The 26,585-nt window shown below is 46.0% G+C and overlaps 1 protein-coding gene across 5 annotated transcripts in view; it reads left to right on the forward strand.

Moving 5' to 3' along the window:
* STRA8 (stimulated by retinoic acid 8) overlaps nt 1–14,007 on the forward strand; it is a 29,488-nt gene extending 15,481 nt beyond the window's left edge. For 3 of the 5 annotated variants that reach the window (XR_006290329.1, XR_006290325.1, XR_006290326.1), the window contains exons 7-10: nt 1,928–2,007; nt 2,844–2,955; nt 5,259–5,973; nt 7,503–8,371. Coding sequence is in view for 2 of the 5 variants with exons in the window: in XM_043545230.1 (XP_043401165.1) it covers nt 1,928–2,007; nt 2,844–2,955; nt 5,912–5,973; nt 11,781–11,814 (288 nt within the window). In the remaining 3 variants the exon portion in view is untranslated. Of the gene's footprint in view, nt 1–1,927; nt 2,008–2,843; nt 2,956–5,258; nt 5,974–7,502; nt 8,372–11,780 lie in introns of those variants that run through there. The other 2 variants (XM_043545230.1, XM_043545239.1) reach the window with 2 other exon arrangements.
* Nucleotides 14,008–26,585: the final 12,578 nt, after the last annotated feature.

Raw genomic sequence — 26,585 nt, forward strand, 5'->3', positions numbered from 1 at the left:
AGGTCCCACCTCTCCCCCACCGGAGCCAGAGCTCCCCCACCACGGCCACTGGCCCTTCCACCCCAGCCCTGGGCCACCCGAGCAGCCCCGGAGTCGCGGGCGGGTGGCACGGCCCCAGTGCCGGAGCACCGGGCGGACGGCGCAGCCCCTGCGCCCCCAACCCCAGTGCCACAGCCCTAGAGCACCAGGCAGCGTGAACATCGGCCCCAGTCACAGGCCGCCCTAGCCCCAGGTTGGGGGAAGAGCAGGAAGCCAGAGACGGTACAGGGGTGGAGTGTGGGCGGGGCCACACCAGGCTGTTTGGGAAAACTTAGCCCTGGCCTGTGATACCCGCCGCCCATGCATGCCCTGCAGGCTCCCTGCTCCTCAGGCGTCACCTCTCTTGGGTGAAGACCCCCGTCTCTCTCCCTTCTGACTGGGAGTTTTCCATGCTGCACAGTCCCCTTCCTGCACTGTGTGACTCCCACCAAGCCAGACTAACTAAAAACATCACCAGTGCTTTGCTTTCTCTTCAGAGGCTATAAACAGACTAATGTCCCACTGTAATAAGTTACCACACACCTCTTTCTCAGCAAAAGTTCCTATATGCATACTACAAGCTTACTAGTCTTGTGGGGTCTCAGTAGGCCAAAGTCCTTCCAGCCGTTCCCAGGAAGGATTGGGGACGCCCTTGGACGGAAGATCCTGTCTATTTGCTGGATCAGAAAGCAGGCTGAATCAGTTTAAACTCGGGCCATATGTCCAAAAGTCCATCCTTTGTTGGAGAATCCAGTCTTAACCAGTGTATGTGGCTCTCTCTGGTGGTGGGACTTCTCAAGAGATGTTATAGCCTGAGTGAATTTGCCTAATCACCCCCACTGTTCTTAGTTCCTGAAGGGCTGTGGTCACCATCCCCCATTGAATTACATACAATCTCTGGCCCATAATGATACATAAAATGAATCCCAGAGATATTGCGGGAAATGGCCATATCTATCAAGTGGCATAAGGATAAAGATGACATACACCTACCTTCGCCTCACAAGTGCTGCTTGGAATACAGCTATGCTGGACCCAAGGATCAGCTCCCAGATCTTAAGCGTTTTCTTTTTAATAGCGTTTTATAACAGAGAGTAATAAAACTGAACTTAACTTTCATACGCCAGCTTCCTCACTCCAGTGATAGTCAACTGTGCAACTGAAATTGCGAGTCTAGTGACCATGTGATGGCTGGAATTTTTTAAAGAGAATAAGCAGAAGGTAACTGATTGTAAATATTTGTTGAAATGGTGTTTATTTGAGTGCTCAGCTGCTCAAAGAAAGGTTGGATACTTTTTTAATGGTATTTTAGTAGTATTTACCTTTAATGCATAAGTGCATGACAGCAATAAGTCCTCTCAATTGGAAGGAAGTTAGGCCATTCATGTAGCTGACCTACTTACAAAATGGTATTGGAGGGTTACATGTACACCAGGAGTAATAACCAACATAGCAGGGTGGATGGATGAGCTCATGGAATTCTACAGTGCAGTGTTGGAATTTAGAGCAACCCAGGCTTCATTGCAAGCTGGAGCACACAGCTGCATGAGCTTGTGTGGGCACTGGCTCATACAGCTGAGATCTTTGGCTGAGCGCATCAGTAACAGCTAGCAAAATAGTCTGGGAAGCACTTGTATAATCCCTGCTTTTCATTGAGCGATGTGTAAACCATCGGCCTAAATCCAGTTCCTGGAAACTGAGTCTGGACGGAACTGATGGACTTTTTGCCCCATTGTGTAGTAATGAAAGTAATTTATTTCTGCCTTTACAGTATATTATTGGTCCAGTCTAGAAAATAAGCACACTGTCTAAGGGGAAGAAAGACTTAATTACCAAAAACTGTCATAGACTGGATAACATTGTACAGGGGGTCTGATAGTTTTGACATCTAAAATATTTTCTTTGGTAGATACTATTTGAAGATGCATTTGATGTTGCTGCTGGTTTCCTTGACAGAAATGAGACTCAACAAGCACTGTCCAGTCCAGGGTAATTATAAACACACCCAATTTGCTAGCCAGCATCCTCGTCCTTTGATGCACATTAATAAGGCAGCTTCCATATTTATGTCCTCCTCCCTTAGGTCTGTTAAAGACAACTGCTTGCAGCAACTTGCTCATGATCATACCATTTGTTAAGGTGTAAGAATTGGTAAGCTTGAAATTAATAGACATTTTACATTAGAATGGAAAGTACCCTCTGTGTTAATCTCAAGAATGCCCAATTAGTACTAGATATGGGATCTTTTTGATTTTCTTCATCAGCATGTGTAGTCTTCTCCACTGTCGTAATGTAGGATTTGCTATGTGCATTGGCAGAGCTCTATGGGAGCTCAGGAGAAGATGCAAGGCTGGAAGTCAGGTTCAAGATTAGTTGTCCAGCATATGGCCACAGTGTGGCTGTTGATAGTTGATATTCTCAGTCAACTTTTACGACATAAAGCTGTCTCATTCACTCAAAATGTAACATAAAAAATAAAAGGCCTTAATGTGAACAAGGTGATGCTATAAAACATTCAGGCTGCCAGATAAATATGACTGTTACTTTGTATTATAATTAGCATACATTTTTCTGCTGGAATAATATGATCACATCTACCACATACCTGTATCTCTGAATTTCTTTGCTTTGATAATTGTTTCGTGTATCACTTTTCTATATTTGTATCATTTATTGTGTAATGATATCCCCATTGTTCAGTTGTTTGCTTTTATTTTATTAATCCTGAAAATAATTAAGGTTTGTAAATAAATAAAAAGGAAAAGAAGCGAGCAGGAGGAGACAGGAGACTGGAAATTAAGTATAATTTCTGTTTCAATTTTCAGCTCAATGTTTGCAGGCTGCACCTCAGAAAATCCAGAGGATAACCACCGGCTCTACTTGCAGATCACTGGTTTCTTAAAGGGTCTTTTCTTTGCTAACACACAGTTTCCCCAGGTAGGCCTTGCCAAAGTGTTTGTTACAGATGAGGCAGTGTATTCCTCTGAATAGCAGATTGGGATTTCCATTTGATGTGCCTTTGCTCATATTCCTCAGGATCATCCAAACTGGAATCTTAGGCTTAATTATTTTTTTAATTCCTTCCATTCCAAAGATTAATCAACTCACCATTTAGGGGGCAAGGTTCAGTTGTTTTATTTTAGATGCTAGAAAAGACATGGGGGCCAAATTTAACTCTTGAATAACTTCACTGATATCATTGGAGCTGGCTGGCCCAGTGGACAGAAAGTCATTCAGATTGCAGGTTGTTTCCTCCCCCTCTCATCCCTATACTAGACAGGGAGATTGGGTCAGCCTCTGAGCTGCAGAGCTTGCATGGGATGTGGGGGTGTCCCTAAGTAAATCCTGCTTGTGGTCAACATCAGCCCTGCCTCTCTGATATTTGCTGTTACTTCTGCTTCCTAATTTCCGTCACTTGATCATTCGTGATATAAGAGATGAGGAAGGAGGGGGAAAGAAGAAATAGCTGCAACCAAAATACATATTTTCTTTATTGCATGTAACTTGTGGGGGAGTAAAGATGCATAGCATTTATGTCTGTCTGCATTAGGTAGTCACAATGTGCTCTCCCTTTCCTTTCTTCAAAACAGTGCTATTAGAGCGTGAGTGATTTTTGTCATGTGTCTATCTCATTGCACCCAGACTGGGGAGGGTGGGAAGGGGTGGTGTGACATTCAGGTCATGAAGAGACAAGCAGAGGGGAATAAGAAATGGAGTTAAGAGTGTGAAAGACAAAAAGTTTTGTAGCATCAGAGGAAGCTATGGATTAACCTGTAGGTGGTTGGCTGATGTTCTTCATAATTCAGATGGCATAGCCCTCAAGATAAAACCAATGTGCCATGCACTTTCATTCCTCAGGAATACCAGGTTGTCAGTTGACAGATAATTAGAAGGGAATCCAAGGAGAAATCACATAATATTGGATATAAACAGGCAAATTACGCATGGTATTGGATTTAATGTAGATAACAGCAGCACAGTACACCTGGGGAATAATACTACCAAGCAAAATACAACCTTCAAGATTCTTGGTTTGAGAGCAAAGATGCAGCTCCACATTCCAGTAGCCACAGACTCTCCATTCTGCCCCGAGCACAGTAGCTCCTGCAGGCTCTCTGTTAGCTCAGGAAATAGGGCAATGCTGATGGCGTAAAACACCCAGAACAGATTAACTAGTGTCTTTAAGGTTCATGCATATGACAAAGGTAGGGTGGCAGATTTAACTGTAATCAGGATGCACAATGTGTAGCTGGTTGAATAATAAAATACAGCCCATGATCACCTTTCCCTCTAACTGTGGGACAAGAACAATACTGATCAGCTGAAGGGTTTTTAGCTGGCCAGTACAAACTAATTAGTGCTGCTTCCACTGCTCTCTCAAACAATTTACAAATCAAATAATTTATGACTGTGACTATTTATACACTCATCAAATGCAGCTGCTGTGGACAAGTTTCTGGTCAGGTTCTCAGTGCTGCTAAGGCACCCCACCTGAAAAAATACTTGTGAGAGAACCAGGCAGAAGAATGAAAAGAACTATGTCCACCACAGTGCAGAATGGGACGCCTAAAACTGAGAATGTTTAGATTATATGGACGGAAAATATTTTTAACAGGGAGATCAGTTATGCAATTATATAATTTGTCCAGGGTTGCTGGTTTGAGGCCTTGTTGTAAGTGTTGCTCAACTGCAGATAAGATAAAACATTATTTTAGATCTAGGGTAGAATTTTCAAAACTGTGTTAAGTGAAAGTCAGTGGGTGTTAGGTCCCTAACCTGCTTAGGTGCTTTTATAAATTCACTAGAAAGCTATCTAGGTGCCTAGGTATGTTTGAACATCTAGCCCTTAGGCGCCTAAGTCACATTGAAAGTAAATGGGACTTAGGAAGAGAAGTGCTTAAGTCACTTTTGAAAATAGGACTTAGGTGCCTTTAAAAAATATTAACTCCCCCCTTCCCCCAGTCTACAGAATCTTGCACTGGTGTGGAAGGAGGAACTAGATGAATTATGGGTGGGTCTAGACTGTAGTGTAAGCTCAGGCTCAAGCCATACTTCCCTTCTGTCTGCACAGAAATGTGTCTGACCTCAGGCCAGCAAGCCCTCAGCATCCATGCCCTAAGATGGGCCTGAGTCCCATCCAAATTGCACCATTTTGCAGCGTGGATGCAGTTCGGGCACCAATCTGCCAAACTCACATCCTGAGAGTCCGCCAACGCAGTCCCACAATCCCTTGTTCCTAGCCTTTCTATCCCAAGACTAGCCAGTCAACGCCCAGGAAGCGGAAGCAGTCCCCTGGTTCAAGTTCAGCTGCTCAGCATTTAACCCTTCCATTTTATTCTGATTGCTGAAGTACAAAGGGAGTGAACCATCTCCTGCATAAGCTATGGCCACTGAACAGAAGTCCTTGTCAAGCGCACTGCTACCTGGTCATAGGCCCACAGTCAGCTTCTGGTAGAGCTGTGGTGTGAGGCAAGCAAGATGTTCCACTCCAGTAAGAATCCCAGAAATGACCATATGTACCAAGAAATAAACAGACAGTGGTGGGATTCAGCGGAGTGGTGACCATAAAGGGAGCAGATTAAACGGCTGATGAATGACTACCGGAAAGCCAGGGATGAGAATGCACACCTCTGGGAACTCCCCGTCATCCTGTCTCTTTAACAAGGACTTTGACTGGGTGCTGGGTACTGAGCCCCCAGCAGTTCACAATAGCCTGGATGGCAGCCTTCTGACCCCCAAATCTAGTATAATGCTGGAGGGGAGCCAGCAGATGCCGGATCTGGTGACTGGTGCTCATACCAGTCCCCGAAGAGGTTTTGTCTCCAGAGCAGACACAGCACATTCTGGATCCATACTCAGAGGAGCTGTTTGATGACACCCTGCCCCCCCTTAGGAGCAGCCTGCCGTGGAACTGGCAGCAGAAGCAGAAGAGGCAGAATGTAGCCCCGGAGCCTGGTAAGTGTTTGGCTCCACATTTGTTGTTGTTAATATGCCAGTAAGAGGGGTTTCTGGGTTATGACCCAGTGCATTTTATTACAATTTGTGGGTAGCTGTACATGTCCACTAATGGCAAAATGCATGCCAGCATCTTGGCATCAAGATGTCATTCAGCACCACATGGTGAATTCAGAATGGAGACCGGAAAGTGCAAACAATTAAACAAGCATTTATGATTAAATTTTTACTAGATACTCACACATTCTTACAGAGATGTGCTGGGATGTTAAAGATAAGAACCGTTCATTTCTTTCCCTTTTAGTACATCACACCATACAAATCAGCCACAACACAGCATAGCAAGCTGCCTGTAACCAGTAAAATGTACATGGAAATGTAGTGCATGGGTGATGAAATTAGTGGCCAAAATACGGCAGGGGATTGTATGTAGTCAAGAAATTGCCAGGGAAGGGGGGACTGTCTTTTCAGTTTTATGAGAGTCTGTATTATTGTGTGGGCTTACATGTAGTCCATAGGTCGATGTCATTAGAGTAGGCTGTATCATAAGTAATAAGGAGGCAGTAATCCATGTGGGTGCTAAATTAGCATCCTGTTGATTCCCCCCATGAATTGTGACCCAATCTCTGATGGTGATAGCTGCAAACTTTTCGTATAGTAGAAACTCCAGATAGGGGACGAGCATATTTTCCAGGCCCACCTTTATAGGACAGCAGCTCACACCACTCATAGATGTGTTGCTCAGTCACAATAAGCTTGAAAATCTGTGGCATACACAGCTGACTTGACACCAGTGGCATGGACTAGATCAGCAGTTCTCAAACTCTGGGTTGGGACCCCAGAGTGAGTCATGAGCCCATTTTAATGGGGTCGCCAGGGCTGGCTTAGACTTGCTGGGGCCCAGGGCCAAAGCCAAACCTCAAGCCCTACAGCCAAAGCCCAAGGGCATCAGCTCGGGGTGGTGGGGATCAGGTTACAGGCCCCCTGCATGGGGCTGAAGCCCTTGAGCTTCGTCTTTGGCCCTGGGGCTGTGAGACTCGGGCTTTGGCCCCCCCCACCCCGCCCGGGACTGTGAGGCTCGGGAGGGCTTGGTCCCCACTCTTGAGATCGTGTAGTAAACTTTGTTGTCAGAAGGTGCAATGGTGCAATGAAGTTTGAGAACCCCTGGACTAGATACTAGAATGTCTCCTTGCCATTCAGGACCCTCCAGGATTGTTAAATCCTGCAGAATGTGGAGTGCCTGAAAGCACTGGCAAACCCCCAAGTTACAGTCGTCTGCATTTTTTAAACATACAGCATTTTAAAATTACACCTTACCATTGTGTGTCCTCTCTTTTCACTCTGCTTAACTGAGTTGCGTCCATGGAGTTTCTGAGGAACCAAAGCATTCTGCTGAGAATATATTGGAGCTGAGTTTTACAAAGGGATTAATTTTGGCCTTGATATTCCACAGACACTTTTTCTGAGGATGCACCAAAGCTTTTTCGAAGTACTGAGATGATAGGGTACTGTTTGATGTCTGCTTTCAGGCCCTTCCACCTCTGCAGCCCAGACACAGTCTAGTAAGTGCCTGGGATTTCTAACAGTCACAAGTGGTGAAAGAGGAAGCATTGCCATGATGAACTTAGGGTGGACATCCTGGACAGGGCCTGCCAGCAGGAACAATACCAAAGGGAAAAGGATTCACAGCAGATGGAAAGACACCAACAGGTTGCAGAGCACAAGGAGAGAATTGCAGCACATGAGGAGAGACTTACAGCACCGTTTGTGGAGCAAGAAAGGCCCTTGAGGGAGGAAGATAGAGTGCAGCAGAAAGGCTGTTTGAGAGGCTGCTTGCACCAATGGCCACAAGACTTCAGGCTCCTGCCTCACCCACACTATGTCCTTAGTGCCCTCCACGCTACCATGTCCTGCAGACCAGGAATGCATTAGATAATACCATGGTTGGGTGGCCCATGCAACCAGGACTGAATGCTAGTTGGGCAGGGCAAATGTACCCCCAGCAGTCCTCCACACTACTGCCGGCCTCCAGCCCCGTGCAATAGCGCCAAGTGCACACTAAACAAGCTAGAAAGGGAAAGGAGAATGGGCAGCCGGGGACACACAGAAGTAGGGAATGTATTTGTTTGCACTGGTTCCACTTGTTTGCACTTATTTCACTGTTCTGCACTGTTCAGTGTTTGTGTTATGCACTTTATTTTATCACCGGTTTTGATATTGGTTTATTACTGGTGTTTTAATGGCAGCTGGCCTGCCTGACAATATTGATTTTTGGTAATACTGCCATGTTCACAAATGAACACTTTTATTTCATTTTAAAGAGTATTTCCATCACTGCATCGCATCATACAATGTGTATTTCAGAGAATAAAGACAAGACATGATAAGGCACAGCTGAGAAGTTGTGTTCAAGCACAATTTATGACTATATTCAGATCAATCCATAATGAAAATCCACAGTTCATGCCACACAAGCCTCCGTCCCCTGCCCATGTTGTATAAGCAGTATTCGCCTCCACAATTAAAAATTCATGACAATTACACACATGCCCATTCATAGTGTATAGCAGCCATACTTCATTTATATACAAATTGCTATACAGACACATCCATAAATGTACTATTCTCCCTCTTCCATTGGTCCAGGCAAGTCCATAATGTGGGCTCATACAGCATCCCTGATTTCTATTGCCCGGGTGCATCCTGCTGCAGCTGTGACAGGTGCACCTTCTCGCTGAGTGTACCAGTTCAGCAATCCATTACTGTCATAGGTCCACTCACATGTGGATTCACAGAGATTGTGAAGAGCATAGAAAGGCACAATAATTCAAATAGCATTGATGCGACTGTAAACAGCGCTGGTGGGATTTCAATCTGCCAAGCACACATTCAACCACCATTCTGCAACTACTGAGAGTATAATTAAACCTTCTTTTGCCAAGGCCTTTGAGATCAGGATACAGTTTCATAAGCCAAATTAAAAGGTGGTACACGGAATCCCCTAGAATAACAGTGGGGACAAATACTCCATATGACAATGTCATTTTGTGGCAGTAATGTCCTGGCCTGTCCATGAAGACAGACTCCCAGTCGGGGGAAGACCCTAGCATCATTAACTTTTCCATGCAGCCCACATTGGTGTCCATAAATCAGCCTCTGTGGTCCACAAAGGCTTGCATAACAATGGAGTAGTACCCTTTGTGTTTATGTACTCGTGTGCTTTTTGAGGAGGGCAAAGAGGTCCCTTCAGTGGCCCCAGCACAGGTTGGAAACCCCATTCTCTCAAAACCAGCAGTTACTTCAGGGACATTGTTTATGTCTACCACCTGCCGGATTGCCTCAGAAACCTCTGCCACCACTTTACTCTCAGCTGACTTCCCAACACCAGCCTGGTTAGCAATGGACCTGTAGCAATCTAGGGTAGTCAGCTTCTAGATGGTTATAACAACCCACTTCTGGACCAGCATGGTCACCCTCATGCATGTGTCATGACACTGGAGGATCAGGACAAGCTGTTCACAAAGGCTCCAGAAATGTAGCTTTCTTCATGCAAAAGTTCTGTAGCCATTGCTGGTCATCCCAGGTCCGCATGACAGTGTGCTCTTACCAGTCTCTGCTTGTGGTCCTGTTCTGAATATGTCAGTCTACTGAGGGGGAATCAGAGTCACGTGCAGCCTCAGCCAATGTGAGTCTGCCATGTCTGTATTGTCCAGATCCTCTGACAGGTGCCTTTGGTAGTTCAGAAAACACAACCAAAGTGTCCACCACTGTCTCATGGATGCTGTGCCTGTTTCCTGAAACAGGAGTGAAAGCCCAAGCAGGACACGTTCTTCAAATGCTGATGCCTTCATGTTTCTGGTTCCGGTTGCTGGGGGGAAAGGGTGTGGGGAGACCCAAAAGACGGCTTGGCTCGATGAGTTGGCAGGCCGTGACAACTTCCTGTAAAGTGCCATGAGAAGGACAGTCATGTTTTCCCACAGTGCACCAAGAAGAAGAAGCTAGAGTGGCTACAGCTGGAGAGGGTGCTAAGAAGCCTGGGCTGGGCTTGTTTGACTTGGGTCTGACTATAGCAATGTGGTCATGTGTGCACAGGTGTGAGACCCAGGTGCAGCTATTCTAAACCTAGGAGCAACAGATAATATGGACGCTCAGTACCAGGCTTACAAACACCGAGCCTGTGGGCTCGAGTCCCACAGAACCTGGACTCACATTGCAGTGTAGACATATGTCAAAAGACTGCCAGCTTTTTAATCTCTGCTTCACTCACCACCCAAGAGACACTCACTCTCCTTAAGTCTGTCCAGGAGAGGGACTTATCCGTCTCTTGAGTTAGGGGAAGTAGGGCCTGATCCTGAGCTATTGAAGTCAGTGGGATCCACAGAGCTACTTAGGTGCCTTAGGCCCACTTTTAGGCACCACTGCGATCCACAGAACCTCGCTCAGCTGCTGCTTATCCCTGAGTTTTTACTCTGGACATGCACACTGCAGCCTCATGCTAGACACCTGGCTACTGCCTGCACACGGCTGCCTCACCACGGTGTCTGGACAGCCAAACTCCAGCGGAATTCAGAAACTGGGAAAGATGGACTTTTGGCTGCCTAAATTGCGTGCAGAGACCCAATCTGGATCGCAGCCTCTGAGCACACCTACCAGATTGGGGCCTCAGGCGAGTTCACACAAAACAGATGGGGGGGAGGGGGAAGAGGAGGGCATCAACCACTTTACAACTTTGTGAATAAGGTACTTAATCAGGCTCTACGAGTCATCTGTCCCCCCCCCCCCACACACACACACACACAGTTCAAGTTCCCCCTTCTGAGGGAAGAAGGGATTTGAGCAGGGATTGCTACCTTCCACGGGACTGCCGTAACCACTTGGCTATGGAGCCATCTCTCTCCAGCTCAATCAATATGTAAATATTGCATTTTTAACACAGTGGAACAACTTCACCAGGAGAGCTCGAGGGAGACCCACCTCCAACTATTCATAGGCTAGTGGTCCAGGCAGTCTCCTGCTATGTGGCAGATCCCTGTACAAATCCTCTCTCTCTCCTCAGGCAGAGGTGGGACATGAAGTGGAGGGTCTCCCAAATCCCAGGTGAGTACCCTATCCACTAAGATGAAGATTACAAGGGAGCAGTTCCTCCTTCCACCCACCCTGTTTTGTTTCAGGTCCTGCACCAAATGTCTAACTTCCCCCAGTTTGTGGATCACTAGCAGAGCTGCGCATAGCCCAGACTTAGGCTCCTATCTTCAAGAGAGGACTGGGGCTTAGGACTTACCCCTCTGGTCAGTGTCTCCCATTGGGTAGCTGAGGTACTTTGCATACTAGCTTTGTGAATCGCATTCTTAGGTGCCTATCTCTCCCCATTCAGTGTATAGGCACCTAACAGGGCTTTGTGGATCACAATGTTGTTCCGGTGATTGCCTAGGCAACTAATCACTAGGCAGTGTGACCCCGAGCATTGTAACACCTAAGTCCCTTTGTGAATCCTGCCCATAATATCTTGTGCAATGTACTCAGCCCCTCACAGATTAAAGACCTAAGACACGCCCATTGCACTCAGTGAAATCTCTAAATGATGTCAGCTGGACCAGGACTGACCCCTGCTTCCTTCGCAATTGGTTGAAACAGGGAAATTGTCTTCAGACAACGAACACGCTTCGGCTGGCATGTGTCAGTGGCTGACTGAAAAGGGAGGGAGTGCTCACTGTCCCTTTTCTGAAGTATGCAGGTGCCAGATCACCAGGTTTCTAATGACCACAATCAGCTTCTGTCTCCCCCATTACCCTGCTTGTGTCTTCTAGGAAGAGGCTCCTCAGTTTGACTATGAGACCGTGATGCTGCAGTGCACGGAGACCTTTGATGATGAAGATTTGTAAATACAGGTGTCTCCATTAACTAAAGCATTACAGAGCATTGCTTGATGTGCCTGGCCCGTGAAGAGATGCTGCACCCGTTTCAGTGAGCTGCTTCAGGACATGGATGGAGAAACTGTGTTGAAGTGATTTGTTACTGTTTACTGTACATTCCCTCATCAGTGCTTTTGTGCATCAGTTACATAATTTATATGTTAAAAATGTTTTAGGTTGCAGCTATTTATAAAGTTTTAAAGAAAAGATGGTGTAGTGCATCTGTTTTCATATGATTCTTTTTGTTTGGGGGTATTTGTTTTTTTTTTTTTTTGTGTACAGTGGACTTTGCATTTCCTCAGCAATAAGGTTTTGTCAGATCTCTCATTTTTACAAACCAAGGACCAGCGCCAAAATCAAAAAGTATTACATATGCAGAAAAACTTCCATGTCATGTACAAAGGGGGGGAGGGGGGGTGTAATTTATACTGATCTAACATATCAACTTGACCACTAGTCATGTCTCTCATAGTCAAAGCATTTATGGCCAGAAGGGACCATTAGATTATCTAGTCTGACCTCCTGTGTATCCCAGGCCATTAAATTGCACCCACTTAACCCTGCATTGAGCCCACTAATCACATTTGACTACAGTATCATTTGTGTTTGGTTACGAGGCATAAATTCTAGAAGGGCATCCCGTCTTAATTTGACCACATGAAGAGATGGAGAATCCACTGCTTCCCTTGGTAGTTTGTTCCATGGTTACTTACCCTCACTTAAAAAAATTGTGCCTCATTTCTAATTTCAATTTTTCTGGCTTCAGCTTCCAGCCCTTAGTTTCTGTTATGGCTTTCTCTGCAAGATTGAAGAACTCTTTAGTACCTGGTACTTTCTCCCTGTGCTTATACACTATAACCAAGTCACCTCTCAAGCTTCTTTTTGATAAACTAAACTGATTGAGCTCTAACTCTCTCAAGGTAAGGCATTTTTTCCAGCCCTCGATCATTTTTGTGACTATTTTCTGAACACACTCAAATTTTTCAACAGAGTGGAAACATTTTTTTGGAGGGGCTGGGAATGAAGCAGTAAAAAACTGCAGCCAGTGATGGTTGGGATAGTAAGCAATCTGACCTAACGATGAGCTATAAGCAAACAAAAACCAGAACAGGATTGGCCAAATGTGCTCAAGCAATCTCCTCTCCTTGGTGCATCATGGACAGGTTGCTGAAAGAGGACAATGTGTAGAGGTCTTCTCCGAAAATAGTGAAGAAATAGTTCTCTTTTGCACTTGCAAAGCACCTGTCAGTCAGCGAACTCAAAGTGCTTTACCAACATGTCAATTAATCACCATCCATTTCATACGTAACCTAAGACCCAGAGCAGTTAGGTGACCTTGCCCACAGTAAGTATATGGCAAAACTTGAAATAAAGCACAGCAATGCCATCTCCTAGGCCCCGGCTCTAACCAGTAGATTAGTAGTTCCCAAACCATGGCCCACAGCAAGCACAAGGCACATCATAACATGGAGACCCCCCGTGGCTCCACATCTCTATGCCCACCCCCATAACTTGGAGTGGCAGTGGGCCCCCCCTCCTCTTCCAGAGAAGCAGCAGCATAGGGCCCTTTTCCCCCTTCAAGAAGGACAGCAGCTGTGGTCCCCAACTTTCCCTGAAGAGGCAGGAGTGGTAGCATGGGGGATCCCCAATACCTTAACAACCAGAGTGCATCAGCCTGGGGGGGTGAGCCAGACCCACTTCACACATCTGCCACACATGGTCCTGTCTGCTGGTGTTGGCAGGAGCGCCCCAGAGCAGTAGGGTCTTGGAGTTAACATCCCATTAGGATAAACAGGGCCGCTCACAACTCTCAGAGCTATTGTTTGAGGCCCTCTGCAAATTCAGACAGATGTCACTCAGTTTACATTTTTGAATTTTCCCTTGCAGCCATGAAGGCTAAAAATCATTAAAAATGAAAGAAAGAAAGAAAGCTGATAGAGTTTACTCCTGGGGGAATTTTGTGCCACTGCACAAGTGCAGAATTAATGTCCCGCACAGATTTTCCCTCCCCTCCCCCTGCAGAATAATTGATTCTGACAGGGATATGAAGGGAAGCTGCAATTACACCTTTTGCCCACCAAAGGCTGATGTGGTGACAGAAGAGAGGACATGGGCCAGGACAGCCAGCCGCTGCAAGCGCTGGGGCAGAGGCTGCCTTCCTCACAGCACCCTGCCTGCAGGGCCAGATGAAGCAGCATGGGTTATGGGGGGGATGGACTCGGTGGGGCACACAGGACTGCTGTGGGGGTCATACAGATGGTTCACAAGGGCTTGTGGGGGGGCAGACTGGGGCAGGGGCACAGGAGCTACTGGGGTGACAACATTCAGCCAGGGCTGAATGGTAGTTGGGGGTGCAGAGCCACATGGGGACAGGGACAGCTATGCCTGGCTGAGTGAGGGTGCAGGGACACCTGGATACAGGGGAGGTGGGCATGCAGGGCCACACAGGGGACAAGGGCAGATGCGCCTAGCTAAATAGGAGAGGCTAGGGGTCAGCCAGGGGCTGCCTGGGGGAGGCTCCCCCATTCCCTAACAATCCCTCTTTCCGTCCCCTCAAAAAAACCCTGTTACATACTTCTACCCCCCCCCCCCCCCACGCACACACACATCCAACAAGCCTCGAGATTCACTCCCAGGCTCCTTCCCAGCAATTACTTCTCTCTCCCTCAACTCCTCCAATACCCCTGACCCCCCCAAGCCTTTGCACTGCTTCTGAGGGGTTCAGGAAATACGGTTCTGTACTGAAGTTTAAATGAATTATTACTCAAAGTTCTGTATTAATATGCCTAGTAAGAAATCTAGTTGTCAAAAAACATTTCCTGGATCTTTTTTGTTGTCTGTATTGTTACAGACATACTTGCTGGCAGGTATTTTGAAATAAATCACCAACATAATTGAAACTAGTGTGATTATATTGTGTTATTTCAACAAATAAAATATACAGAATTTTGCAGAACTTTAAAATATTGTGCAGACTTTTTAGGCACAGAATTTTTAATTTTTTCGCACAGAATTCCCAAAGAAGTTCCTGCTTGACAACAGGAACAGGGACGTATAGGGCATTGACCTATAGGCCTAGATTCACAAAGGTACTTAGGCACGATACTGAGCATTGCACCACCTAATTTTGGGGGCCTAGAAACTCACAGGGACACAGTGATTCACAAAGTGTGAGTTAGGTGGCTAGGCTCCCTATATACTGAATGGGGAGATAAGTGCCTTAGGCTGCAATTCACAAGAGCCAACACCATAGGCACGGAGCTGCCTAAGCTAGCCAATGGGAGTTGCCAACCAGAGAAATGAGTCCTAAGCCCCATGCCTGCCCAGAGATGGGCACCGAACTCTGGGCAACAAAGATGCATCTATTTCTGCTAGTGATTCATGAACAGGAGCCTCTCTCCCAGAATCAACTGGCTTAGCCCTGGCCTACACTAGGAGTTGAGGTCGAATTTAGCAGCGTTAAATCGATTTAACCCTGCACCCGTCCACACGACGAAGCCCTTTTTCCCCACTTAAAGGGCTCTTAAAATCGATTTACTTACTCCACCCCCAACAAGGGGATTAGCGCTGAAATCGGCCTTGCTGGGTCGAATTTGGGGTACTGTGGACGCAATTAGACAGTATTGGCCTCCTAGAGCTATCCCAGAGTGCTCCATTGTGACCGCTCTGGACAGCACTCTCAACTCAGATGCACTGGTCAGGTACACAGGAAAAGGCCTGCGAACTTTTGAATTTCAATTTCCTGTTTGGCCAGCGTGGCAAGCTGCAGGTGAGTGCAGAGCTCATCAGCAGAGGTGACCATGATGGAGTCCCAGAATCGCAAAAGAGCTCCAGCATGGATCGAACGGGAGGTACGGGATCTGATCGCTGTATGGGGAGAGGAATCCATGCTATCAGAACTCCGTTCCAGTTTTCGAAATGCCAAAACATTTGTCAAAATCTCCCAGGGCATGAAGGACAGAGGCCATAACAGGGACCCGAAGCAGTGCCGCGTGAAACTTAAGGAGCTGAGGCCAGCCTACCAGAAAACCAGAGAGGCGAACGGCCGCTCCGGGTCAGAGCCCCAAACATGCTGCTTCTATGATGAGTTGCATGCCATTTTAGGGGTTCAGCCACCACTACCCCAGCCATGTTGTTTGACTCCTTCAGTGGAGATGGAGACAACACGGAATCAGGTTTTGGGGATGAGGAAGATGATGATGATGAAGTTGTAGATAGCTCACAGCAAGCAAGTGGAGAAACTGGTTTTCCCGACAGCCAGGAACTGTTTCTCACCCTGGACCTGGAGCTAGTACCCCCTGAACCCACCCAAGGCTGCCTCCCGTACCCGTCAGGCGGAGAAGGAACCTCTGGTGAGTGTACCTTTTAAAATACTATACATGGTTTAAAAGCAAGCATGTTTAATGATTAATTTGCCCTGGCATTTGTGGCTCTCCTGGATGTACTCCCAAAGCCTTTGCAAAAGGTTTCTGGGGAGGGCAGCCTTATTCCACTCACCATGGTAGGACACTTTACCACACCAGGCCAGTAGCACGTACTCGGGAATCATTGTAGAACAAAGCATTGCAGTGCAGGTTTGCTGGCATTCAAACAACATCGGTTCTTTATCTCTCTGTGTTATCCTCAGGAGAGTGATATCAGTCATGGTCACCTGGTTGAAATAGGGTGCTTTTCTTAAGGGGACATTCAGAGGTGCCCATTCCTGTTGGGCTGTTTGCCTGTGGCTGAACAGAAATGTTCCCCGCTGTTAGCCACGAGGAGGGCAGAGGGGCTAGCCACGTGGTGGGGGGAGGCAAAATGCAACCTTGTAATGAAAGCACATGTGCTATCTATGTAATGTTAACAGCAAGGTTTACCGTGAAAGAGCGTACCCATTGTTCTATAAAATGTGTCTTTTTAAATACCACTGTCCCTTTTTTTTCTCTCCACCAGCTGCATGTGTTTCAAGGATCACAGGATCTTCTCCTTCCCAGAGGCTAGTGAAGATTAGAAGGCGAAAAAAATGCACTCGCGATGAAATGTTCTCTGAGCCTCCCACACTGACAGAGCACAGACGAATGCATGGAGACAGACAATGTCAGAGTGCAGGAAAGCACAAAATGACCGGGAGGAGAGGTGGTGGGATGAGGAGAGTAAGTGGTGGGCTGAAGAGAGGGCTGAAGCTAAAAGGTGGCAGCAGCGTGATGAGAGGAGGCAGGATTCAATGCTGAGGCTGCTGGAGGATCAAACTAATACGCTCCAGCGTATGGTTGAGCTGCAGGAAAGGCAGCTGGAGCACAGACCACCGCCACAGCCCCTGTGTAACCAACCGCCCTCCTCCCCAAGTTCCATAGCCTCCTCATCCAGACGCCCAAGAACGGGGTGGGGCGGCCTCCAGCCACACCACCCCAGAGGATTGCCCAAGCAACAGAAGGCTGGCATTCAATAAGTTTTAAAGTTTTAAACTTTTAAAGTGCTGTATGGCCTTGTCCTTCCCTCCTCCACCCTCCCCTACCCCCCGCCCCGGTGCTTCTCTCCTCCACCACCCCTCCCGGGCTACCTTGGCAGTTATCCCCCTATTTGTGTGATGAATTAATAAAGAATGCATGAATGTGAAGCAACAATGACTTTATTGCCTCTGCAAGCGGTGTCGAAGGGAGGAGGGGAGGGTGGTTAGCTTACAGGGAAGAAGAGTGAACCAAGGGGCGGGGGAGTTTCATCAAGGAGAAACAAACAGAACTTTCACACCGTACCCTGGCCAGTCATGAAACTGATTTTCAAAGCTTCTCTGATGCGCACCGCGCCCTCCAGTGCTCTTCTAACCGCCCTGTTGTCTGGCTGTGCGAAACCAGCAGCCAGGCCATTTGCCTCAACCTCCCACCCCGCCATAAATGTCCCCCCCTTACTCTCACAGATATTGTGGAGCGCACAGTAAGCAGTAATAACAGTGGGAATATTGGTTTCGCTGAGGTCTAACCGAGTCAGTAAACTGCGCCAGCGCGCTTTTAAATATCCAAATGCACATTCTACCACCATTCTGCACTTGCTCAGCCTGTAGTTGAACAGCTCCTGACTACTGTCCAAGCTACCTGTGTACGGCTTCATGAGCCATGGCATTAAGGGGTAGGCTGGGTCCCCAAGGATAACTATAGGCATTTCAACATCCCCAACAGTTATTTTCTGGTCTGGGAATAAAGTCCCTTCCTGCAGCTTTTGAAACAGACCAGAGTTCCTGAAGATGCGAGCGTCATGTACCTTTCCCTGCCATGCCACGTTGATGTTGGTGAAACGTCCCTTGTGATCCACCGGTACTTGCAGCGCTATTGAAAAGTACCCCTTGCGGTTTATGTACTCGCCGGCTTGGTGCTCCGGTGCCAAGATAGGGATATGGGTTCCGTCTATGGCCCCACCACAGTTAGGGAATCCCATTGCAGCAAAGCCATCCACTATGGCCTGCACATTTCCCAGGGTCACTACCCTTGATATCAGCAGATCTTTGATTGCGTTGGCTACTTGCATCACAGCAGCCCCCACAGTTGATTTGCCCACTCCAAATTGATTCCCAACTGACCGGTAGCTGTCTGGCATTGCAAGCTTCCACAGGGCTATCGCCACTCGCTTCTCAACTGTGAGGGCTGCTCTCATCTTGGTATTCATGCGCTTCAGGGCAGGGGAAAGCAAGTCACAAAGTTTCATGAAAGTGCCCTTACGCATGCGAAAGTTTCGCAGCCACTGGGAATCGTCCCAGACCTGCAACACTATGCAGTCCCACCAGTCTGTGCTTGTTTCCTGATCCCAGAATCGGCGTTCCACAGCATGAACCTGCCCCAGTAGCACCATGATGCCTGCATTGCCGGGGCCCGTGATTTGAGAGAAGTCTGTGTCCACGTCCTCATCACTCTCATCACTGTGCTGACGTCGCCTACTCACCCGGTTTCGCTTTGCCAGGTTCTGGTGCTGCATATACTGCTGGATAATGTGCGTAGTGTTTAATGTGCTCCTAATTGCCAAAGTGATCTGAGCGGGCTCCATGCTTGCCGTGGTATGGCGTCTGCACAGAAAAAAGGCGCGGAATGATTGTCTGCCATTGCTCTGATGGAGGGAGGGGCGACTGACGACATGGCTTACAGGGAATTAAAATCAACAAAGAGGGTGGCTTTACATCAAGGAGAAACAAAAACAACTGTCACACAGAATGGCCCCCTCAAGGATTGAACTCAAAACCCTGGGTTTAGCAGGCCAATGCTCAACCCACTAAGCTATCCCTCCCTCTGGTATTTCAGGCAGGACTTCATGGAGGGGGGAGCAAAAGAATACAAAACAAATCTGGTCTATTTCTTGTTTTGATCCACTCCATCTATCTTTTACATCTTTGGCTGGCAGCAGACGGTGCAGAAGGACTGCAAGCCATCCACATCTCCTGCCTGCTCACCATAAGATGGTACAATAGGACTGCCTGCAGGACTAAAGAGAATGAACTGGTCGAGTCACTCCTAATTTAGTCCCTGCACCCATATCTGCCCAGGCGCTCCTGACTGACCTTACCGAGGTGGCCAGGAGCACCTCGGACATGAGGATGGTTTTCAGGCCTATTGTACCGTCTGCTGCCACAAGGCAATGGGTTGCTGCTGCTGTGTAGCAATGCAGTACCGCATCTGCCAGCACCCAGGAGGCATACGGTGACAGTGAGCTGAGCGGGCTCCATGCTTGCCGTGGTATGGCGTCTGCACAGGTAACTCAGGAAAAAAGGCGCGCAACGATTGTCTGCTGTTGCTTTCACAGAGGGAGGGAGCGAAGGAGGGCCTGATGACATGTACCCAGAACCACCCGTGACAATGTTTTTTGCCCCATCAGGCATTGGGATCTCAACCCAGAATTCCAGTGGGCGGCAGAGACTGCGGGAATTGTGGGATCGCTACCCACAGTGCAACACTCCGGAAGTCGATGCTAGCCTCGGTACTGTGGAAGCACTCCACTGAGTTAATGCACTTAATGCACTTAGAGCATTTTGTGTGGAGACACACACAATCGATTATATAAAAGAAATTTCTAAAAAACCGACTTCTATCAATTCGACCTAATTTCGTAGTGTAGACATACCCTTAGGCATCTAAATCATTTCTTGAGCGAATGAGTTAAGCTCCTACCGCACATCACACAAAATGGCCGGGGGAGGGGGATGCCCACCTCATAGCTTTCAGCCCAGCAGTTTGAGCACTCAGCTAGGATGTGGAACACCTGGGTTCAGATCCTCTCTCTCTTCCTCAGGTGGAGAGAGGAGGAAATTGAAGCTGGTGAGTGCTCTAGCTGCTGGGATGAAAGACCAAAGCATGCAACTTAGGCAGACAAATGCCTATCTTGCCCCTGTTCATGGATCACACTAGGGTTTAGGCAGGAGATGGACACCTGGCTGCCTAAGGGGAGAAAGCAGTGCACATGCCCAGAGGCAGAAACTTGGGCACCCAGGGTGTGTGTGTTAATCCAGCACTGACAGCCAGATATGAAACACACTGCATGAACAAGAATGGCTCACATTTTAGTAGCAAGTGGAGAAGTTCTATCCCTGCATTTTTTTTTTTATTTTTTTTTAAAAACACAGAGCATCTTACATACATAGCACCACACACTGCTTTACAGGGACAGGACCAGTTTTAAGGTAATGGAGGCTTGAAGGTGAAGTTTAAACCACGAAAGTTTTAAGCTCACGAAAGCTCATGCTCAAATAAATTGGTTAGTCTCTAAGGTGCCACAAGTACTCCTTTTCTTTTTGCGAATACAGACTAACACGGCTGTTACTCTGAAACCTTTAAACCAAGGATGGACCTGGGTAGGGTTGTCAGCTTTGTGGAAGAAGGCTAGAAACAGTAGTGGACACCACAGAAAAATGAAGAGAAGGTTATTTTGTTCCTCCAACTGAATGATTATCTATTGAGCACCAATAGTGTATGGTCTGTATCTAACAACAGGAGGGACAGTCTGTATCACACAGACCCTACAGTCTAAACGGACAGTGCACACTGCTAACATACAATGCACCAGGTGAGCTGAGGGTCACTATCACAAAGCAGGGAAGGATTTTTAGTTTCTGTCATGGACATTTTAAAATGTTTTACAGTGAGTCTTGGTTTGGCAGATGTGAGGCGGTCGATTTCGTAAGAGATGCGCAAATCTGAAAACATAGGGTGGCAGCCTGGGACGCTTGGGGATGAAGGGAGTTTGAGGCAGATGGGCAGCAGGGAAGGAGACAGGAAGAAAAGAGTGGGCGATGCAAACAAAAGTAGGAGGGTAGGTTACACAGCTGCAAGAGGTTATAACTGGGGCATATGATGATGGCCACTAGAAATTAAATACAAGGCAATAGTAATAATGCATTACAGCTCTGCTACAGATTTACAGTGCTGAGATTTCTCTTTGTAAATGTGAGAATTAGCAAACAATAAGCCATAAAGGCCAGAGCACAATATGGGGCAGCTAGTTACACGCAAACACATCTCATGGCCTGTGTTATACAGAAGGTCAGACTAGAAGATCACAACATTCCTTTCTGGCCTTGGAATCTATTTCTACAAGGCCAGCAACGGCGTTTGCCTATAGCTCATTTACTAGAATCCAGTCCAGTGCCCAATGGGCTCTCACCTGGCTGAGGGCCCCAGGCATTACCACAAGATAAAACGATAAACAAGAAGGGGCAATATGTTTGACAGTGAAACTGGTGTTTCACAGGCAAGCTAAAGCTCTGGTCTAGATCCCAGGAATTCTGTTTTACTCTGAGGATGCAGATTTCAATGTACAAGATGTATCATAGAACCATATACTGAGATTTTGCTGTGAATTGAAATCTGTGTTTAGGAACTTCAAGTCATTTGAATCAATAATAGGGAGTGTTTTTGACACAGTCTACAACTGGCAGAATTTGATTTTTCTTAATCGTTTGGATGGATAATATCAATGTTTATTTTTAAAGCATTTTTATTTTTCTCAATCACTTTTCACAGTTGAGGAAAATTATGTGGCATGGCAGACAATTATTTAATGACAATAGAGCTTGAGATTCAAAAAGTTAAAGCTTTATAAATCATTAAAACAAAAGTTTTCAACATCACACCAAAATATACAAATTAAATATCCTTACATCAAACTCTAATAAGTTCTCAAGCAGCATTTTTCTTACTTTGCCTATCTATACATTTCAGTTATCAATAGAAATATTTTGTTGTTGGCTTTTGTGTGTATGGTGAAATTCACATTTACCAATAAAAAGCTATTCCTTCCAAATCTAGCTCCAACAAATATGACATCAGAGACTGAAAATGAAAAATTGCCTGATTAAAAATAAAGAAGTCTCCAGAGGTTTGACTCTGAAGTAAGAGAAGAGATTTTCAGAAAACACCACACTAAATATTAACAGGACCAGATGAAATTCTGAAACCCTCTAGCATTCCATACCAAGAGTTTTCTGCCTCTTCTTGAATTCTTTTAAATAAGATCTAGGTTACATTTATTATTTGTAGTGCAGTAGTTCTTTAAAGGCCCAATCAGGGATCTGGGCCGCATTGTGCTAAGTGTCATACAAATATAACAAACAAACAAAAAAAACAGGTGGATACAACAGACATATTGGGGAAGAACAAGTTAACAGTGAGACAGTTATGCTAAGTGATACGCAGTGATCACAGCAGTGTTCATACAATGAAGACTGACTCTCTCATGAACCTCCTATATCATATTTTCTTTCCATCAGTTCTAAATCAAATCTGTACCAGATTTTTCTTTCACATCATGCTATCTATAAGGTCATTTAAATTAACGTTGCCCCCATCATGCCTACACTCCAGCTTTCACCCTGACCACACCACACGATCCATCGTCTACAGCCAAGCTCTGTGATACAACCGCATTTGCTCCAACCCGTCAGACAGAGACAAACACCTACAAGATCTCTATCAAGCATTCTTACAACTACAATACCCACCTGCGGAAGTGAAGAAACAGATTGACAGAGCCAGAAGAGTTCCCAGAAGTCACCTACTACAGGACAGGCCTAACAAAGAAAATAACAGAACGCCACTAGCCGTCACCTTCAGCCCCCAACTAAAACCCCTCCAACGCATTATTAAGGATCTACAACCTATCCTGAAGGATGACCCAACACTCTCACAAATCTTGGGAGACAGGCCAGTCCTTGCCTACAGACAGCCCCCCAACCTGAAGCAAATACTCACCAGCAACCACATACCACACAACAGACCACTAACCCAGGAACCTATCCTTGCAACAAAGCCCGTTGCCAACTGTGCCCACATATCTATTCAGGGGACACCATCACAGGGCCTAATAACATGAGCCACACTATCAGAGGCTCGTTCACCTGCACATCCACCAATGTGATATATGCCATCATGTGCCAGCAATGCCCCTCTGCCATGTACATTGGTTAAACTGGACAGTCTCTACGTAAAAGAATAAATGGACACAAATCAGATGTCAAGAATTATAATATTCATAAACCAGTCGGAGAACATTTCAATCTCTCTGGTCACGCGATTACAGACATGAAAGTTGCTATATTACAACAAAAAAACTTCAAATCCAAACTCAAGCGAGAAACTGTTGAATTGGAATTCATTTGCAAATTGGATACAATTAACTTAGGCTTGAATAGAGACTGGGAGTGGCTAGGTCATTATGCAAGGTAACCTATTTCCCCTTGTTTTTTCCTACCCCCGCCCCTCCTCAGAGGTTCTTGTTAAACCCTGGATTTGTGCTGGAAATGGCCCACCTTGATTATCATACACATTGTAAGGAGAGTGGTCACTTTAGATAAGCTATTACCAGCAGAGAGTGGGTTTGTGGGGGGGGGGCGGGGGGGGTAAGAAAACCTGGATTTGTGCTGGAAATGGCCCAACTTGATTATCATACACATTGTAAGGAGAATGATCGCTTTAAATAAGCTATTACCAGCAGGAGAGTGGGGTGGGAGGAGGTATTTTTTCATGCTTTGTGTGTATATAAAAAGATCTTCTACACTTTCCACAGTATGCATCCGATGAAGTGAGCTGTAGCTCACGAAAGCTTATGCTCAAATAAATTGGTTAGTCTCTAAGGTGCCACAAGTACTCCTTTTCTTTTTGCGAATACAGACTAACACGGCTGTTACTCTGAAACATGCCTACACTGCACACGTAATGTGCCTCACTAAAACACACTCTTCAAACTCTAGATTTTCAGCCCAATGAATTGTTAGGAAAACAAACACTCATACCTGCAGGCTCCAAAATTACAAGGAGCTTATATAAACACTGAATCCTTACAGTACATTCCTCGTGTTCTATTTCCACTATATGGTGATCCCAATTTAAACAATGGCAGCCCTGTAGGAAAACATCTCACACTGAAGCTTCCAAGATGATAGTAGATAGTCTATCTAATAGATCAGTCCTGGTCTCCCACATAGCTGTTTATATCCCGCCTTCATCATCTGTAATACACCCTTCTGTTCTAGTCTTGGGTTCCCCAAACAGCTTTGCCAGTGCACCTTGTTAGGATATAGATATTCAGGTCTGTCCGTAAAGGCCTATACTCTAAGCATTTAGGTGTATTTTTATCACTTGGCTAGTTAGAGAGAGAGAAAAGAAAGAATCAAAATCACTGTCTGCCAGTGTAAGGGCCTTCTCTTACTGTGATAGTCTGAGGCCCTGTTCTTAGGCTAAAGCCTTTGGCTAAGCAACAGGCAGCCATAAACTGGGAAGCGACCGGTCACATCCTCACATTCCAAACTAGTCACATTGAAAGAAGGTGCTATTGGGCTGTTAGGAATACAATCCTGTCCTGATAATGCTTTTCGCCTCCAGAGAAAGGGAAGTGCCTAGAAAATGTAAAAGGAAACTTAGTTTGATAGCATCCTGTCTGGCAAGAACTCACTTATCAATAGCTGGGATGTGAAATCCTCACTTCTGTATTGTTTTGTCATTATAGTTCCTACTTTGCTATTGTCTGTCTGTATAATCTCTCTCTGGTTCTGTGACTGTTCCTGTCTGCCGTATAATTAATTTTTCTGGGTGTAAACTAACTAAGGTGGCGGGATATAATTGGTTACATAATCATGTTACAATATGTTAGGATTGGTTAGTTAAATTTCAGTAAAATGATTGGTTAAGGTATAGCTAAGCAGAACTCAAGTTTTACTATATAGTCTGCAGTCAATCAGGAAGTGAGGGGGTGGGGGAGATGGGAACAGGGAATAGGGGTAAGGAAATTGGAATCATGTTTTGCTAAAAGGGGAAATGGGAACAGGGAATGGGAGTAAGGAAATTGGAATCATGTTTGGCTAAGGGCAGGAATGGGAACAGCGACACAGGTGTAAGGCTCTGTGGTGTCAGAGCTGGGAAGAGGGACACTAAGGAAGGAAACTGGAATCATGCTTGCTGGAAGTTCACCCCAATAAACATCGAATTGTTTGCACCTTCGGACTTCGGGTATTGTTGCTCTCTGTTCATGCGAGAAGGACCAGGGAAGTAAGTGGGTGAAGGAATAAGCCCCCTAACACACCTCAATTTTGACCTGCAGCACCTCTGATACTCCATCCTGAGCAAAGGCTTTGTGATGTTCATAGATTTTAAGGGCAGAGAGGACCACTGTGATTGACTCGTTTGACCTCTTATTTAAGACTGGCCATAGGATTTCACTCTATTAATTCATGCGTCAAATTCAAGGGCAGTTTTTTAAAGAAAAAAAACCACCCAATCTTGATTTTAAAGTTTTCAGTGATGGAGCATCTACCACAAACCTTGTTCCAAAGATTAATTACCCTCATTGTTTAAAATTTGTGCCTTATATCTAGTCTGAATTTGTCTAGCTTCAACTTCTAGCCATTGGTTCATATTATATCTTTGTCTGCTAGATTGAAGCCCTCACTATTACCAGATTTGTTCCCCACAGAAACATCTATAGATTGATGAAGACATCCCTTAACCTTCTCTTTCATAAGCTAAATAGATTGAACTCCTTAAGTCTTTCAATATAAAAACATGTTTTCCAATCCTTCAGTCATTTTTGTGGCTCTTCTGTGAACCTTCTCCAAGTTATCAACATCCTTCTTTTAACTGTGGACACCAGAACTGGACACAGTATTCCAGCAGCGGTGGCACCAGTGCCACATATATAACCTCCCAACTTCCTACTAGAGATTCACTTGTTTATACATCCAGTGACATTAGCCCTTTTCTCCACAGTCTTATACTGGGAGCTCATGTTCAGCCGATTCTCTTCCAGGAACCCCAGGCCTTTTTCCAGAGTCACTGCTTCCCAGGACACAGTCCCCCATTCTGTAAGTATGGCCTGCCTTCTCTGCTCCTAGTCTAGTCTTGAGTCCCAGTCCTGCAAAGACTTACGCACGTGCTTAACTTTACACACTGCGAGAAGTCCCATTTTTCAATGGGACTACTCACAAAATTAGACAGTTGCATGTGTTTTTGCAGAATCAGGGCCTTGGACTGTAAGATCTTCAGGCAGAGTCTGCCTTTATTTTATGTTTCCACTCAATGCTGCAATGCCTCACTGATCTTCAAATGAGATTTAGACCTGCTCTAAACTGAAAAATTAAAATCGACCTAGCTAAATTGTTTAGGGGTGTGAAAAATGTACACCCTGGAGTGCTGTAGTTAGGTTGACCCACCACGCCCCCCGTGGTGACACTGCTAGGGAAACAGAAGATTCTTTTCT

This window comes from Chelonia mydas, chromosome 1, assembly GCF_015237465.2.
Source record: "Chelonia mydas isolate rCheMyd1 chromosome 1, rCheMyd1.pri.v2, whole genome shotgun sequence".
In the NCBI taxonomy this organism is placed as follows: Eukaryota; Metazoa; Chordata; order Testudines; family Cheloniidae; genus Chelonia; species Chelonia mydas.